We start from the raw sequence: 18,748 nt of genomic DNA, 5'->3' as shown, positions 1-18,748 counted from the left end.
CTGTTTACACATATTAATATTTTCCTTTAAAATCATATTAAATTTTCATCTCTGTTAGACCTCCACTCCTTTTTCCATAACCACAACCTGATCTTACCTAATATTGTTGCTAAAATCCATTTACCATTAAACATAATTTCATTTATTCTTTTATTCCATATGATCCATGTAATATAAAACAACTTTTTGTCTATTCTTTTAGCGCATTCTTTACTTCTGTTCTTATAATATCCATATTTAATCATATCCATGTTTATTTTATCCACTTCTTTTATATCTTTGAAAAAAATTATTTACATAGTTTTCTCCATAACTTTTTTACTATTTTACATTTCATGTTCTGCAGTTTTTTCTTGACAATGTGAACATATTATATCACTTTTCTTTTTATATGGCATATTTCTTTTTACTGGCAAATTATCTATTACCAGTTTCCACAAAAATCTTGACATTCTACTTTCTGACTACACCATTTGTTTCTTATTGTTATACTTTATTTTTTCATCTGTTAGATTTCCCATGGTTTTATATAGTAATGTTTTATCATTACATTCTTACACCAGACTTTTCTATCTTTTTCTTGGTAACATTTTATTTCATCATTTACATACTCATTGAGTGCGTGTGTGTGTGTGTGTGTGTGTGTGTGTGTGTGTGTGTGTGTGTGTGTGTGTGCCTACTGTGAAAGGTTGGGCACTGGGCTGGCAACTCGACACCGTAAAACTCCACTACCAATCATGAGCGGACGGGTGATCCGCTGTGGCGACCCCTAACCAGGAAAAGCCAAAAGAAGAAAGATTTATATACTCATTTTCTCTTTTACTCTTTTTACCTTTCCCCAAAATTTATCATACTTATATTTATACAGTTTTACTACTAATCTCTCATGTTTTTCATTTATCCACTTTAACACTTTGTACAAATTTAATGAAGCAGCATATACCACTATGTTAATTAACCTTAAACCTCCTTCTTTTTTATTTACATAGAAAACTCTTATTTTACTGGGTTTAACCGTGAGCTCCATATAAATGAAAAACAAATATATGCAATGATTCCTTTTTAAATACCATTGGCAGCATAAATACACTTTCAAAGTATGTTATTTTCCCATCATTACTGAATTTAACAAATAAGCCTTTTGTTCTGAATGGTAATTTATATGTTCTCCAGAAAAGACATTTGCTTTATTTCTTCTATTGTTTTTTTTCCAATTGAATTCTACGTATATCTATATTCCCAAATTTTATAGCTAACACACAGAAATTTCATTCATTGTAAAATATATACCCCTTAGCTTTACTACATCACCTAACCTTTACTTTTCTCTTTATTTAAAGCCATCCCTATCACCTCTAGACACTCATTTGTGCAAATTAGGACTTCTTTTATCCATAATTTATTTATTGGCAATTATTGCAATGTCATCTGCATATGTTAACAGAACTGGAATTCTTACCCCTTCAGGTGTTATATACCCCACTTCCTTTATTGTGTAATTTATTTCATATGCTATCATATTCATAACTAATGCAGAGTATACAGCTCATTGGATTTCCCTGTCTTACACCACTCTTCATATGTACCTCTTGGCTTAACTATTTACAAGTATTTTAACTTTATTATTATTATTATTATTATTATTATACACACTGGCATGCATAATTTCCCAACTTTCTCACTTGTATTATATTATATTATTTCATTATTAACATGAGATTTCATATCCAGTTCTGTCAAATGCCTTATTATGGTCTCCTATCATGATTTTTGCTTTTTCTTTTCTATTCATAATATCAACCACAACTTCTCTAACTATCATTAATAATTGTTGACAACCCTTCCCCTTTATACTATCTTACATAACATTTTCAATTTCAAATCTCTTTTGTATTATTTTCATAAAAATCTTATAATCATTATTAGTCAATATTATTGCACTCCAGTTTTTTAATTGCCATTGAGCTTCCTTCTTCCATATGAACTTAAGTATTCCACTACATAATTCTTTATACATAAAACCTTAATTTAACCATTCATTCAAAATATTTAAAAATATTGTTTTACCAATCTCTTAAATGTTTATACATTACATATCCCATTCCATCTGGTCCTGAAGCCAAATTTATATTTACTTGTCCTAATACTTTATCTTGCTCATTTAAAGAAATATCCTTTTCCAATGCTTTATTATCTTTTTCTGTTAACTTTTTACTTTCCAGGTTTTATTCACTACTTTCTTTTTTCTTTAAAAAAATATTGTACATATTCTACTACACTATTCATGATCTTTTCCTGAGTTCTTTCTATTTTCCTTCTACATTTTTATTTCTCTCATTACTCTACCCTCTTCCTTTACTAATCTGCTTAAGTAACCTGATACTTCTCTTTTTCCTTGTAAAAAATATATTTACTTATATAACAGTTCTTATATTTTTCTTGATTTCTTTGCTATAAATCTTTTTATTTGTCAAAACACTTTTTATCACGATGTTCTAAATCTTCCAATGCATTGTTATATATTTTTTGTACTTTTCTATTTATACTTTTCTCACATCATATTGCCACTGTAAAAAAAAATTCAATTTTTTTCCTTAAATATCATTCACCATTCAGACCGATTTTTTATAAAATGTTTTCATAGTAATATGATCTTTCCATAACTGTATTACTAATCTATTTCTCTCTTCATTCCATGTTTTCTCATTTATCCTTTTTATTCCTTTGCCTATTTTTATATATTCATTGTTTTTGTTTATCTCTAGCCATATTGCAAGATGATCAGAAAACCCTGTTTCAACTACCTCCCTTTCTGCTATAACTAAACCTTCTGATACTATAAAATAATCTACTTCAGTTCTACACATGGGTCTCCTTCAAAGGATCGAAATTTCAGAACATCAAATCACTGAACTGTGAAGACCAGATGATCAAAGTTTTGAAATATCAAACCTTGTGAATGGAAATCGCTGTACAGTGCAGGACAGGAGCTTTACCATTCTTTTCACTGTAGTGCGATCTCAGAATTGGTATATTTAGGTAGCAAGGGGAGTGGGGGTGCAGGGGAACCTGCCCCCTCTGAAAAATGTGAAATAAGAAGTTTTCACATTGTATTTTCTTTTGTAGGTTTGATACTTCAAAACTTTGATCCTCTGGTCTTCGATGATCAGAGGTTTGATGTTCTGAAATTTTGATCATTTGTAGTAGACCCCTACACATACCACTTGTGTAATTCTATGAATTTTTGTCCCTAAGTTTTAATTTACCACATCTTATAACTTCTAACATTTTTCTTATGTAATTTCCTTTCTTCTTATGGTTACTTCTTATATCACAGTTAAAGTGACCTGTTATTATAATACATACTTATCACTACATAGTCGAAAATCTGATGAAATAAGCTTTCCCTTTCTTTACAATTAGTATAGGCATATAATGTTATAATGCTATACACTTGTTCTTTCAATTTTAAACCTACAATGTTTATCCTTCCCATTTTTGCTAAAGTTACATCTAATATCTTTACTGCATTTATGTAGAATACAGCAATTCCAGAACATCTCTTATTTCCCAAATTCCAGATTATCTTTCCTCCCCATAGTTTCTCTGTTTGTAATCTTTAATCATGTCTTTTAAAATAATTACATCTGCATTAAATGCATTATACCACTCCAAAATCCCTATTCTTCTTACTATATTCATAACACTATTTACATTTACAGAAACCACTCTAAAATTTTCATATTCCCTTTTCCTTCGATTCTTGGATTTAAAAGTCTATAGCTAATTACTAGGCTAGCTTTTTAATAAGACATTTTAAGTCTAGACAATTTCCCCTCCAAAAGGTGAGAATCAACCACTGTACCTTGTGTCTTTCACATTTCTTGCATCATATCCCATTTTCCAACAAATACAGCATTTCTTTTGTCACAGTTACTTATTAAATGCCCTTATTTTCCAAAAAAAAAAAAAAAACATGTTTTGGGTTGTCCCCAGTATTTTACAACACCCCATCCCCTCCACATTTATCATGCTGGGCCCATCCATCCACAATCCCTTTTTCCCATTTTTGCACATTGGGTAAGGGTGTCACTTCACCAGTGGCAATTATCTAGAATCAAGGATTACACCACTGGTTGGCTAGCCCTGCTGCAGTAGTTCTTTTACACTGCACACTTGCACTCGCACCTATGTCCAATTTAGAGTGTCCAATTCACCCCAGCTGAGAATCAAACTGAGGTCCTCTTGCTGTGAGGTGACAACACTATCTGCTGTGCTTGCCCATGGGGTCAGGGTGTCACCTCAACAGTGACAATCATCTCGAGCCAAGGTTTACACCGCCAGGTGGCTAACCCTGCTGAGTATATGTATGATTGCTTCTCATTGTATTTTTAACACAATATTACAATCTCAGCCACCAATCCATCAACCCCTTTTGTCATAAACTTTTGCAATGTCTAGTGCTTCTTTACATAAAGTTTTCGAATGTCCTTTCAAAGTCTCTCATTCTACCTCTGTTCAAAATTGTACATGAATTTTCTGTTTGCTTTTATCACATAAAGATTCCATGGGTTGCAGTCTTTCCTTGTTTCATATTCTCCAAGAAAATTTTCCATTGAAAAAAATTGCTTTTACACCCAAATGAGCTATTAAATTGTCCCACATTTCATACCTGTTTATTTCTCTCTTCTTTTCTTGAATCCTTACCATGTACTTCCAGTTTTCATTTTCTTCTGTCTTCTTTTCTGTTACTCCTCATTTGCCTTCTTTTACTTTGTCTGTATATGTTTTCTTTTCCATTTTGCCACTATTCTTCAGGATTGTCTCTGCATCCTACTTTTATATTTTTTTCCATAATGGAAATATCTCCTTCATTTTCTGGCTCTCTCTGCAACACCATTTCTTTAAGAAAATCATCCCAAAACCCTCCAGACTGGAGGGCTGTAATTATACATCCATCATTTGCTGATTCATCTTCATAACAGATTTCTGTGAAACAATTCCTCAGAATCCTACACACATTCTCTGAACTCGATATTTGCTTTCGCCTCAATTTTTTCACCACTCCATCATCCCATTCTCTCTCCATATGCCTCCCTGTTTCCTTGGGCTACCTCTGCACCTGGAACAGAAACAGGAAGTGCTCCTGCAAAATGGGTCCCCTCTCAAAACAATGACGAGTAGGTGAAGTTCCCCAGTGTCCTGGCCACGTTTGCATTAGTAGTATATTATCATCTACAGTCTCCCCTGAAAACAAGAAACTAGCTTAGTGGGACTAACCCAGTCAACAAAGGATAAATAAATAAAATAAAATAACTGTCTTTCGGCTTTCCCGGTTAGGGGTCGCCACAGCGGAAATCCGGTCCGCTAATGATTGGCAGTAGAGTTTTACGTGCTGGCTTGCCAGGTCTAATGCACAACCTTCAGCGAAGGAATGCCCATTCATGCATGTCGACACACAGAAGACGCTCTAACTCAGAATCGAACGTGCAACATCTAACTGTGAGGCAACAACGCTACAGCAGCACCACCACAGCAATAAATAAATAAAATAAAATAAAAATAAAGAAATGTGGTTCTGGTTTTTATAATGCTTTTTGATTGTTTGATGCTAGTAACATTTGGTAGGTCCCTTAGCCATGCAGCTCTTCTGTAGCAAGTATTGTTTCTTTTCTGCTGCTGAACTACTGTGAGTTATTCAGTTATCCAATTCTACTATAGCTAATGTTATTTGGTTATCATTGCTGGGAAACTTTTGTAACCCTTTCAGCTATGCATTTCTGTTGCATTTAGTGTTGTTCGTCTGTGATTAGTAAAAGTACTGTAGGTCATGCAGCCATGCTGTTCTGTTATGGTTCATGTAATTTTTCTGCTTGTAATTATGGTGGGTTCTTGGGCTGTACAGCGTCTTTGCTACTTTGCATTAAATTTTACTAGTACACTGATGTAGGCTGTTTAGCCATAGAGTTCTGCTGCATTTAGTTTTGTTTGACTGCTGCTGAGTGCTCTCCAGCTGTGAAATCCTACTGTAGCTCACACTGCTTATTTACTGATGGTAACTGGTGTGGGACCTACCCAGTTCTGCTAAGGTTTGTGCTTATTTTGTTATGCTGCTGTAAACTCTTTAGCAGTACACTATCATGCTGCAGGTAAACTACTGTGATCCCTTCAACCTTGCAGGCTCTTCTATGGTCAGTATAACATGTTTGAAACAGGCAACCTTCTATGACTTATTCAACTTTGCTGTTCAGGTTGTTGACTGGAAGGTGCTTTTACAGTAACCACCTCTGTGTTTGTTTGCTAGTCAGTAATGCTACTGTGGTATGACACTTGTGCTATTTAAATATTCAGTCTGACTTCTTTGGGTGCTTTGCTATAAAGAGGTAGGGGACTCTGTAATTTCCTTCATGGTATTGCACAACTGAGGACACTTGGGATATGTGTGGTTACAATATAAGGGTCTATACTGAAACACTGAATATCATTAATTTAACATTTCAATATATTGAACACACTACATAAATTCAACAGAAATGTTGAAAAAACATTGAAAAACAACAACAAAAAAATGTTTTTGCAGGGGGTAGCCCCCAAGAACCCTCACTAATTAAATATACTACCTCCAAGATCACACAACAATGAGGAATAAGGAAAAACTCTTTACCTCACTGTTTGAGATCTCAAACAAACAGCCAGCAAGACATACAGAACCCAAATCCTACACACAAACACACATACACACATTCAAACACCATCACACACTTACACATATGCACATTCAGAAACACACACACAGATTATCCATTTTCACTTGGTTATATACATCAACCAAATAACTTTGAAGTAATGTAGAATCATGCAAAACTTGACCATCTGAACTTTGAGCAAATGAAAGGCACTCCAATGTAACAGAGTAGTGTCATATTCTATGACTCTAGTTCAGTGATGGTGAAACATTTGGGCTCGGCGTGTCAAAAATTCAGAAAATGTCTAACTTGACTCTGGTGGTGTATCACCCCCAAGGCAAAATATATAACAATAATAAAATAAATAAATAAATAAATAAAATAGCCTAGCTCTCAATATATCAGGGACAAATCTCAACAGAATCAGGCACAAATCTAGAAATAAGAGACATGAATAGTTTTAAACTACTAGTACTATGAATTTGAGACCCTGACAGAAAAAATGAATGTGAATTAATATGCATTTTCTGAAGTAAAATCTGTAAATCTAATTATTGCCACTAAGTGTAAAAAGATTCCAGTTTTAAGAGGGATTCAGAGGGACAGTTGAGAGGAATGTAACAGCACATGCTTAGAAACACAGACTACTTGCCCTTTGCAGAAGTGTAACTACGAAGAGAAAACATTGTCAGCACTGCCCTTTACAGACCATATTGAGATAGTATACCAAAACAGTCTTTGACTTTAATAACTTCCTTACTTCTGCAGCAGTGTTGTTGAACTGGCTCCTGGCACAAAATAATTCAATACACTTCACACGAGCAACCAAATGCAAAAACAGTTTCTTTGGTAACTCGGGTGTGGGTAAACACTGGTGTGTCACCCAAAACTTTGTGGTGTATCACCTTTGACATATGTGTCACAGGTTCACCATCACTGCTCTAGTTTATCAGTGTGCTGATAAGTTACAAGCAATGTCAGAATCTTTGCAATAACTGAAATGTGTAATTTATTTGGCCAACATCTGTGGCTATTCCTCCTCTTTTTTCCCTTTTCTGCCTGTGTGTGTGTATATGTGTGTGTGCGTGTGTGTCTTTTTTTTAAGGCATTATTTCTAGGGTAATACAAATTGTATAAAGACTATTATTTCTAAGGTAATACAAATTGCACCAAGATTATGGTGTGGAAAGGAGTCTTGGGGCCGCACCAGGCATTGTTCATTTTCAGTAATTATACAGCTCATGTCTAATGATTTCTATCAGTGAAGGGCTGAGGGCAGTCCATTCCACTTCTGTTGAAAGTCAGCTCTTTCAGGAGCTTACACGGTCTTCTCCTTCCTCTCATTGTACCTCTCCTTTTCTTTCTTTGCATGTCAGTTTAGACATCTTATGAGAATGGTGTGTCACGATTTTGAGGGGATTTGTTGCCTGTAAAAAGTGGCAAAATATTTTTGAGGATGTGCTTACTGTTTTCTGCCACTTTCTCCTGTAGTGCTTATATACCTGGTAGATGTTTGGATTAATATGAAGGATATATATGATGCCTTTCCTTCTTTTGGATAAAGAGGCTAAGATGTGACATTGTGTTGTGGGATAAAGGTGTATTTTTTTCAGAGATATCAAACACTTACTTAGTAGCTTTTTATAGCAGTATAGCTTGTGGAGACTGGTAGAGATGGGTGAAGGCTGCCAGCCTAGCCAGATAGAATTTTATACATAATTCTATCATTTGTAAATACTGTGAAATGTTGAACTCAAAACAATGTGGCAACATTGCCATCTGCTGTAAAGAAAGCGAAGTCAAACATTTCTTGTTGGTCCTTTGAAATTAAAATGATTTCATGAGTGCCTTTGATGTTTATAAGTCGGCTCCAGTCTGACTAGATGAAGGCTTCCTGCCTATTGTTTTAAGGCTAAAGTTAATGGCCAGAATTTACATGTGGAATGTCCTTTATTGCTTTAAATGTAAAAGAATGTAAATGCAGTTTCTGTCAGCCTGGGAATACCAGAAAAGTGTAAAAGATGATGTAATGTTTTATTAGAACTGCAGTTTCAATTTAAACAGTGAGAACCAGAGATTATTAAGCATTTTGCCTTGATTATCCAACTCACAGCACTCTGCCTTGCTCTATAAGTAAGTTATTTTAGAAGTGTGTTTTCTTGTAGCAATAGCTAGGAATTAGAAAGTTTAGACCAAGTGGTTTTCTGTGATGTTAGTACTGTACTACTGATTTATTTTGAGTATTTCTGTGTGATCTCTGAACTCTCTTGACTAGCACTGATTGTGTAGTAGAAAGTATTGTTTTGTGGTTTTAATTATTTATTATTAAATATTTTAAAACCTTTTAACTGTGGCTGGTTTGTGTAGATATAATTTAAGCTCTTTAGAATATATGCCTTTGGTAAAATTGTACAAAGCCACTCCTATAGCTTTAGCCCTGGGCTATACTACCAATTGGATAATAATATTGCACAGTAATAATTGGACACCCTTTTAAGGGCCTTTGAGTAGCTGATAAATATTAGCTGGGTAGTGGCAGTAATTACTACCATGTAGTCTGGGTAAAAGGGGGCACAGCTGGAGAACCTGTGCCAGACTTCCCCAGAAGTGTCTGTGTGGTTGTGTAAACTCTTATCTCAAAGTGTGTGTGTATGTGTGTGTGTGTGTGTGTGTGTGTGTGTGTGTGTGTGTGTGTGTGTGTGTGTGAGCTACTTTGGCAGGGACACGAAGCACTGGTTGGACAGAGAGGGTGCTGGAGATTTTAGCTTGCCCAGCTAGGCTGAGCTCTGGACCCTATAGCTGTGCCAGTGGGGAGTCTTATTGGGGACTTGGGGAGCAAGGGAGTGACCAGCCCCAGACTGACTGTGATCTCTGTGTGCTCTTAAGGGAAATTGCACTTTACTGTATGTATTTGTTATCCTTTCCCCCTATATGAGACGCCCCTCTCTGGTGTTAGTGGTGAGGATTGAGGCTCTTTGATTGCTGGGCCAGGGCACGGGTGTCACATAGCTACTCAGTGTTTTTCAGCAGTCTCTGCTGTCCTATCATAATTTCTCTTCAAGGGAGATTCACAAAGTGTATTGATTGTCATACACATTGATGTTAAGATTTCTCTTCATACTTATAACTGCATTTATTATACACTTTCTTGTTGCTTTAGGTCTAATATGCTGAGTACTACTCTTAATTAGCAGTTATACCTCAAAAGGGCAGCCTTAAATGGGCAGTGTAATTTTACATACAAGAACTATATCTGTTTCTATAGGATTAGGTTTAGGTTTAGGAAAGACAATCAGTTTTTCATTCCGGCTCTACGTGCTAAGGAGGCTTATCCTTTATTAGTACTGATGCTGCCAACTCTCAGGTTTGGAGTAAAGAACTGATATTATATGAGATGATTCCTTCAAATATATTCTCCTTTGTGAGGCTCAATCTATAGGATTAGCCCTTTTGGTTAGCGAAAGTGCTCAGTGTTCTAGAAAGGGTGGGGGTTGTGACCACGCTTCTGGTTTCTTCTTCTTATTATTATAGTGACAGGTAACAGAGGTAATCCAGAAGGCTCAAGTTAAGTCTAGTATCCCATCTATGACCCAGAAGGTGGCAAGACAAACAAGAAACAGAGTGCAAAGGATTAGTCCAGATAAAATCACTTTAGCTAGCAGATGTAGGAAAATGTCTGTCTCTGATACTCTCCCTGTGGGAGGAATAAATATGCCTTGTTTATATTTCATGTTGTTTCTTCAGTTAAGCAAGTAGATAGATAGGTGTTCTTATTTTAATACATTACATTCAACAGGTCTGTTACTTAAAGGCAGTTACAGACAGTGATGGGAGGGTCCAGGACAGTTGATTGGAGGAAAATCTGGGAGTTGGAAAAAAGGAGCCAGTTAGAAAGCTTAAAGGTTAGTCCTTTATTTGGATATTCCTAAAAGACCTGCTCACCAGCATGTGGAATCTCATTCTCAGTTACAAGGCTTTTATTTTTATTTTTAACAAACAAAACATGATAACACACCATGAGCTACCACTATAGAACTATATTTAAGAAAACACTTTCACCTGAGCTTCATCAGGTCTAACAGAGTGGTTTACACTTTGATCACTGAAACTGCCTGCTTTTATGAGACTATCTCCAGACTTTATTAGCGTGTTTTGAAACACATGTAGTATGAGAGGCTGTGCCTGCCTTTGTGGGGCTCATATTTCTTCAAGCTAATTATGAAAGCTGTATTACAGAACTTTTTCCACTCTGACTTATCCTTATCAATACTTGTATCACATGTAATATGAGAAGCTGTGCCCACTTTTACAGGGCTCGATTCTCCCGAAGTGCATAACAAAAGACTAATCTTCTCTTGTATAATAAAAAGCTTTAAAGTGCCAGCTTGTAAGAGGCTCGTGTACATGATTATGTGACCAGTCCCCATTCCTCTTCCTGATGATGACATACCTTTTTATATGAGGCAAAGGTAGTCATTTACAGGGTCTATATTAGAATACCGAACAGTCAAAATTTCGAGTGTTCTAATATCGAACCCTATGAATCGAAAATTTAAAACATTGAACATTCAGAACAGCAAATGTTTTCCTAGAGAAAAAATTTGCTGTTCCAAAACACATACACACAACACGAGCACACCACACAAACAGCAATCCACACACATACACCTAAACCCTTACGCTTAACCCTACACTAAACAATACATACACCACTAACTATCCACTTACCTTAACCCAAACCCTAACCCTAACCTTAAGGTCCATCACTATCGCACAGTCACCTCACCCACACCCTAACCCTAACCCTAACTCACCTACCCCGTCCTAACCCTCATGTCCACAAAATCGCACACTTACCTGACCCGTGCCCTAACCCTAACACACCTACCCCATCCTAACCCTCATGTCCACAAAATCGCACACTTACCTGACCCGCGCCCTAACCCTAACTCACCTACCCCGTCCTAACCCTCATGTCCACAAACTTTTCTTTTTGTACTCTGTTTCTTATATCGACAGGGAGGATCTACTGGACTAATCACTTGTACTCGTTTCTTTTACTGACAGGGAGGATCTACTTTACTCTTCTCTTTGTGTTCCTTTTCTGATTTCAGCCACTCTGAGAATGTTATTGCTGGGTCACTGGGGAATCCTACTCCCTTCTTCTCTTTGAGTTGTATGTCTTGTGACTCTACCCACAAGTTATTATCCCAGAGAAGCAGGAGTGAAGAGTGCAGCAGTGTGTGGCAGTGACAGATGCATGATAACTACAGATGTTCAGCTGAGAAGCAGGAGTGAAGAGTGCAGCAGTGTGTGGCAGTGACAGATGCATGACAACTACAGATGTTCAGCTGAGAAGCAGGAGTGAAGAGTGCAGCAGTGTGTGGCAGTGACAGATGCATGATAACTACAGATGTTCAGCTGAGAAGCAGGAGTGAAGAGTGCAGCAGTGTGTGGCAGTGACAGATGCATGACAACTACAGATGTTCAGCTGAGAAGCAGGAGTGAAGAGTGCAGCAGTGTGTGGCAGTGACAGATGCATGACAACTACAGATGTTCAGCTGAGAAGCAGGAGTGAAGAGTGCAGCAGTGTGTGGCAGTGACAGATGCATGATAACTACAGATGTTCAGCTGAGAAGCAGGAGTGAAGAGTGCAGCAGTGTGTGGCAGTGACAGATGCATGATAACTACAGATGTTCAGTTGAGAAGCAGGAGTGAAGAGTGCAGCAGTGTGTGGCAGTGACAGATGCATGACAACTACAGATGTTCAGCTGAGAAGCAGGAGTGAAGAGTGCAGCAGTGTGTGGCAGTGACAGATGCATGACAACTACAGATGTTCAGCTGAGAAGCAGGAGTGAAGAGTGCAGCAGTGTGTGGCAGTGAAAGATGCATGATAACTACAGATGTTCAGCTGAGAAGCAGGAGTGAAGAGTGCAGCAGTGTGTGGCAGTGACAGATGCATGATAACTACAGATGTTCAGCTTCAGTTTTGTCTCTCTGTTATTACTGTTTCTTCCTTCCACCACTGTCCTGAGTATGTGTTGTGCGCTATCTGCCTGGTCTTAGTACTTGGTGTTGCTAGTAGTGTATACCATGGGACTGACTCTGCAGTCTATCCAGCCTGCTGCAGAGACCACAGGCTTAGAATAAAATGACCACTTCTGGATTTGTGTACTTTGGCTTCACTTGCAGCTTTCATGGACAACAATTGCTAGTCAGCCTTTCTCTTACATGACATATGTAAGTTGGCCAAGCTCTGAATGAGCTGTTTCCTGTGGTCCAGTGGTCTAGGGTTTGATTTCTCCAGCCTCCATTGCCAAACTTTGTGACTGTGGGAAAGTCACTTAACCTGACAGAGATAACAGGCTGAGTCTAAAAAAGGTCAATGGAGTTTAGTGCTCTATCCCAATAAACAAATACAATAAAAATAAATAAAATGAAATATGTTGGCCAGGGCCAACAACAGAAACGTGGTAACACCCTTTCTGTTGTGAGAAATATTGCAGTTGTCCCATTGTCACCATCAGGTGGCTCATATTATTTCTTTGTTTCCCTGAAACAAAGGTGGTGTGGCCCTTCAGGTGTTTCTATTATGCCAATTTGTTTAATGTTAGATTTTTTTAGACACGCATCTCCAAAGATCTCTGGATGTTTCTTCTTCTTTCTGCAGTCCATATAGCTTGCCACTCCCAGGAGGAAGAAGACAAGCTCTGGGTAATGGGAGTGTGGAGGACTGATAGAGAAAAATCTGTCAAAACTGAGAGGAGGGAAGATACCTACAAATTATTATTCCAGGAAAACATTAAAGGAATGAAGTCAAACATCTATCTTTATGGTGAGTGCCTCACACAGTGTTCATCCCATCTCTCCAGTTTGCTGATAAACCCATGATTCTACTGCTCTTTTACTCTTTTACTCATAATAGCCTTGTCTACTCACTGCCATTAGTTAACTTCCTGTTCTCTACTTCATAGTACCTCAAACTGTCAGATCCCTCATAACTTCCTCACCTATTTCCGCCATTCTAATGATTTAGTCCCACAGAGACAATTATACCTCCCTTTCCTTCCAGTCATAGCTTTCCTGAACATCTTGTATTCTTGCATGATGATACTCCACTTCTTGCTGTCAATCTTCCATGCTTTGTTTATTAAACAATGTATGTTTTTTTCTCTCCAGTAACAGAATGCACTGATGGGGCATTCTGTCCACTAAATGTCCTTGTACTGGCCCCAAGCATTGTCCATCCATCTCTTTTCCTTTTGGGTCTTCCTTTTCATTGCCATTTGATCCTTTTGATCCTTTTAGAGTCTACCAACCTCATATATCATCTCTCAGGGGAAGTTTGCCCTCTGTTTTACAACTATGGTACTTATAAATGGAGTCAGTAGCACCACTAACAGTGTTACTTAGATTCCTAGACCTTAAGCCAGCCTTACCATGACCACCTCAGCTATTTAATCAGCACAGTGAAACAATCATAGCCTTTCATGGATATTAAACACTGGGTTTGTGGCTTTTTATTACAGTATAAATGTAATATACTGCACCACATGGAGTACTGTGTGTGAATTATGGAAAGACTTCCACTGTGCCCAATTGACAGGTTTGTAAAACTGCACTGTGATGCATTCATTTCAACATACATGCCAAATTGTGGATTTAAAAAAAAAATGTGCTTTTAATTTTTTTAATTAAATTAAAATACTTCAGTTTAGTGAAGCTTAATGCAACTGTACTTGAAATGTTGTTTTAATTCTGAACAATAATTGCTTTATTATAGAAAAGTAAAAAATTGTCGACAACTTACAATTTGGAAGTCATGAACTTCTACTGCCTCGTCATTTCCACTTCCTGTTTTGAAGGTCTCCTGGTTATTTTCTGTATCTATTTCCATGGATCCCTCCTGCACTCTTCCATTGATGCTCATACTATAATGTACATTATATACCTGCACATAAGCACATACACAATATTATATGACTATTCACTCTATTGATTTTGATAGTATTCAGTTTTCTGTACTTCATAAAGACACACCTGGAAGAAAGATGGGTCATGTGTGCCCTGCAACTTTCACTGCTAAGCAGAAACTACTTAACACATTTTCTACATAGTTGTTACCAGTTCTTACTTTCAAAAATCAACTTCTGATATTTTAAAAACATAAGTCATTATTGATCTTAAATAAATATAGCTCAGTAATTTGTTAATATGCACATTTAATAACTTAAATAACATTACAGGCACTTGTATCACTCTGAGTGCACCTTAGCATATATCATTATATATTTTTTTCACAAGCATTCGTCAGCAGAATTCAGTAAAAGTTAGAAAACTATAATTGTGCTCTTTAAGAAATAAAATCATCATGAATAAGATAATTTATACTCCATTATAACAGTTACAGATACTGTAAGTCCATCACAGTTGAGAGTTACCTACCACTGTGCCACTACTTCTCAGAGGAATTGTGGCATTGGCTATATCTGTTCATCCCCCCTCCCTCCAAGTATAAGCACACCTAGCCTTCCAACACCAGCTCCAACAGACTCAAGAGCTGCTAATTGGATTTCAATCATGGGAAAATTATCAGGACTTTATACCTCAATGCCAACAGAGCTTGCTAAGTAGAAGAATGTTTTATATTCACAAACGTGTTGCCAAGGATAGCACAGTGGTAGAGAGAGTTGCATTGTCACCTCAGTACCAATAATATGTCCCTTTTATTGTAAAGCTTGTTGATATTAAAGTTCTGTGGGGTAGAGTTGTTTTGTGGTATGCCCTTTGCTTGTTTCTACTGGGTAAAAATGCATCTATTCAACTGTTTACAAGCTGGTATAATTTAGTGGAGTATGTTTCTACATATTCACTAGGGTTGACTGGGTTTGATGGGATTTGAAGCTTGCCAATGTAGTCAGTTTGTCCTGGAGAAATTTTTAAAGGTACCAGGAGCCAAGGGTGTAGCCAGGCATACTCTTTGTAGTCTGAAGAATACATTTTTTCTGAAGATTTTAGAAACATTGGGACTTTTTCAAGGATATTATATTTATAACCATCTAGATGAATGCCTCTAAAAGCAGAGGATTGCAAATCTAAAAACAATACCTCTAATAGTTTTTGACTGAGTAGCTGAAAATGTTACACACATTAAGTTTGGGAGGGGGCAAAAGTTTGAGTGATATGACCATTTTATTTAATGACAGGTAGATTGGGGGACAGCAATAAGCCTCTGTGAGTACAAAATGGAATTCACTGGCAACACACCTGCCAGGGGTGGAAGTGGTCCCTGGATTCAGTTTTATTTCAAAGGAGATGTCTTTATGGTCAGACTTAATAAGTGATGAAGATATGAAAGGGATGGTGCAAGATGCCCCATATTAGCAAGGATAAGGTCTAAAATGTTATTCCTCTTAGTGCTTAGTAGGTACTCCGAATAGTTATTCCATCCAGGGCATTTGTATTAACAAAGTCCAGGAATCTCTGTGCTTATACACAAGTCATGGGGTAGGTTCCCAGTCTATAGCTGGATAATTTAGACCACCCATGACAATAGTATTGAGTTTAATACTGAGTGACTCTAGTTCTTGTAGACAGGCATTGTGGCTTTCTTGGGTCATACAGGGAGTTCTATAGCTAATCAGTATATGTGGTAAGGGACCTTTCTGATGGTGAGTTGGACATGAAGAAGCTGTAGTGCTTCATGCTGCTTAACCAGCTTTGTTGTAAGTCTCTTCTGAATGAACTAACAGCCATTTTAATTGGATGTGCTAGTGGAAGCTTTTTGTTTCAGTTACTGTAAGGACTTCTTCAACTTTGGATTAAGGGGGATAAAACTCTGGGAATTGCCCAGGGGGTCAGTTGACGTAACTTTGTGTGTATGTATGTGTGTGTGTGTGTGTGTGTGTGTGTGTGTGTGTGTGTGTGTGTGTGTGTGTCTCACACACACACACACACACACACACACACACACCGCAAACACACTTCAGATGAAGCAATTTATGTGAAAGCTTATGTTTTGTTCATTACATCAATAAATAAACCCCATGTGATATCATCTTAAAGAATTTTCAAATGGCAGCTATGGTGCTCTGAACAATCACCTCATGTCAGATAATTGAGACTACATATTTTATGTCCCCACTCCCTACCTATAGGTTAAACATTCATGGGTCTTTAGAATATATTAAATAACTACTTTCATACGTTTACTAAAGTTAGGAATAAATACAGTGGAGATTCTGCAATACATGCAATAAACCTAAATGCTGAAGTTACAAAAACAACTAATTATTAAACAAAAGAAAAATAATGTGTAAGACCTTTAAACTTTATCCAGCACAGCCGCAACAAGCCTAAAGTCAACTCTATCCAAAAAGAGATCACTAAAACAATTTTAAGAAGAAAAGCCACACTAAAGGTGAAACTTCCAAAATGTATCCACCAAGTTTTTTTGTACCCTAGAGGTTATTTTTAAGGGTATATTTTAATATTTAAATGAAAGCTAGAGCACGGTTGGTCAAACATTTACAGGCTGCCTCTGTCCACTAGATACATAGGTGTCAGAACAGGGGTGAATTTGCAGTCTCCCATCCAAATGTCCAGTTTACACCTGAATATGGTTAGGGAAGAGCTCTGCTTCACCTGTGTGGGAAGCCTGTTCCAGAGAAGGGGCATTCTCTGAGACACATACCTGTTCCTCTATCAAGTCCTATTTATGTTGCAGGCAAAGTTTAAGTCTCTGGATTAGGTAGTTCTGATGCTATTTGTTTTGTAAATATGCAAAAGCTTCATCAGACTAGGATCCAAGGATACCTTGTATACCAGGTATAGATTGCCTCTCAACAATCTGTAGGAGATGGAGTATAGGGGTTGGGCTTCGAGTTGATCCTCATAGGGCATGTTATTTCTGTCCTGAATTCTTTTTGTGAGGAACATCTGTGGATATTCCGGTTGCTGCATGTGCCTAGTCAGGTACATACTGAAGGGGATTGTGTACTGAATGGTGGGTTTGATGAGGGATGAATACAATGGAACAATGACTTCTTTGGACATGGATGCCATGCCATTATTTATAAGTTGAGCAACATAGAATGATTTCTTTACTGCCTTGGAAACATGTTAATTGAAAGCTAGGTTACTATTTATGTATGTCCCCAAATCCAAGATTAATGTGTTTATTCTTAGGAGTGTGCAGTCAGTGAGGTAATTTCCTTGGATAGCCAACTTTTCAAAGGAAGCTATTATGCATTTCTTGGCATTGAGTATTAAACCATGGTTCTGGCACCAATTATTTATCTGTATTATCCCTTCCTGAAAGATGTTAGTGTCTTGGAGAGATTCTATGACTGCTCCTAGTTTGCAATTATCGGTAAACTTGGTCAACCAGAGGCCCTTAAAGTTGGCCTTGATTTCTGATAAGCAGATGCCAAAAAGGAGAGGACCCAACACAGAACCCTGAAAGACTCCACTAATGACTTGTCTCTTTGTGGAAGTGGACTTCTCTATCCTAACTTCTTGGGTCCTATTTGAGAGCCGTCTGGCTACCCTGCATGTAACATAGGGGTTTATATCTAATTCCAAGAGTTTGTTTACAAAGCCCGAGTGAAATATAGTGTCAAATGCCTCAGCCAGATCAAGGTAGGCAATAAGCACTATTCTGCCCTCATTCATTGCCTTGGTTACCTTCTCGAAGAAGTCTGCCAGGCTGAGTAGGCATGATCTTCCCTTGACGAAAATGAACTGGGTTGGATCCAGTGTCTAATCATTCTATATGTCATTATTTATCCATCTATTCATCCCTCTTTGCATATGAGACTAGTCAGACTTATGGGTCTGTAGTTTTTGGGTCCATAGATGGCCCACCCTTGTGCAGTGGAATGATCGATGCAATTCTCAATTCATGAGACATTAAGCCTGACTGGAGGCTATGTTGGAAATTTTGGTCTGATAGGTCACGTTTTGTGCTTTTTAGGAGGAATCCTGGTTCATTATCTGGGCCCATTGATACAATAGTCTTGGCCTGCTCCCTAGTGATAGTTGGAGAAAGGTTATGTTTGATA

At 37.4% G+C, this 18,748-nt stretch overlaps 1 protein-coding gene across 1 annotated transcript in view; it reads right to left on the bottom strand.

Annotated features, from left to right (window-relative positions):
* The window catches only part of CNMD (chondromodulin), a 288,554-nt gene that overhangs the window by 204,627 nt on the left and 65,179 nt on the right, over positions 1–18,748 (bottom strand). Inside the window, exon 3 of the mRNA XM_044071687.1 lies at positions 14,497–14,637. Coding sequence (XP_043927622.1) covers positions 14,497–14,637 — 141 coding nt within the window. The remainder of the gene's footprint in view (positions 1–14,496; positions 14,638–18,748) is intronic.

This window comes from Protopterus annectens, chromosome 5.part0 (genome assembly GCF_019279795.1).
Source record: "Protopterus annectens isolate FY-2018-M chromosome 5.part0, PAN1.0, whole genome shotgun sequence".
NCBI classification, from domain to species: Eukaryota; Metazoa; Chordata; order Ceratodontiformes; family Protopteridae; genus Protopterus; species Protopterus annectens.
Note: the sequence above shows the minus strand (reverse complement) of the source record. Positions and strands in the feature narration are given on the sequence as shown.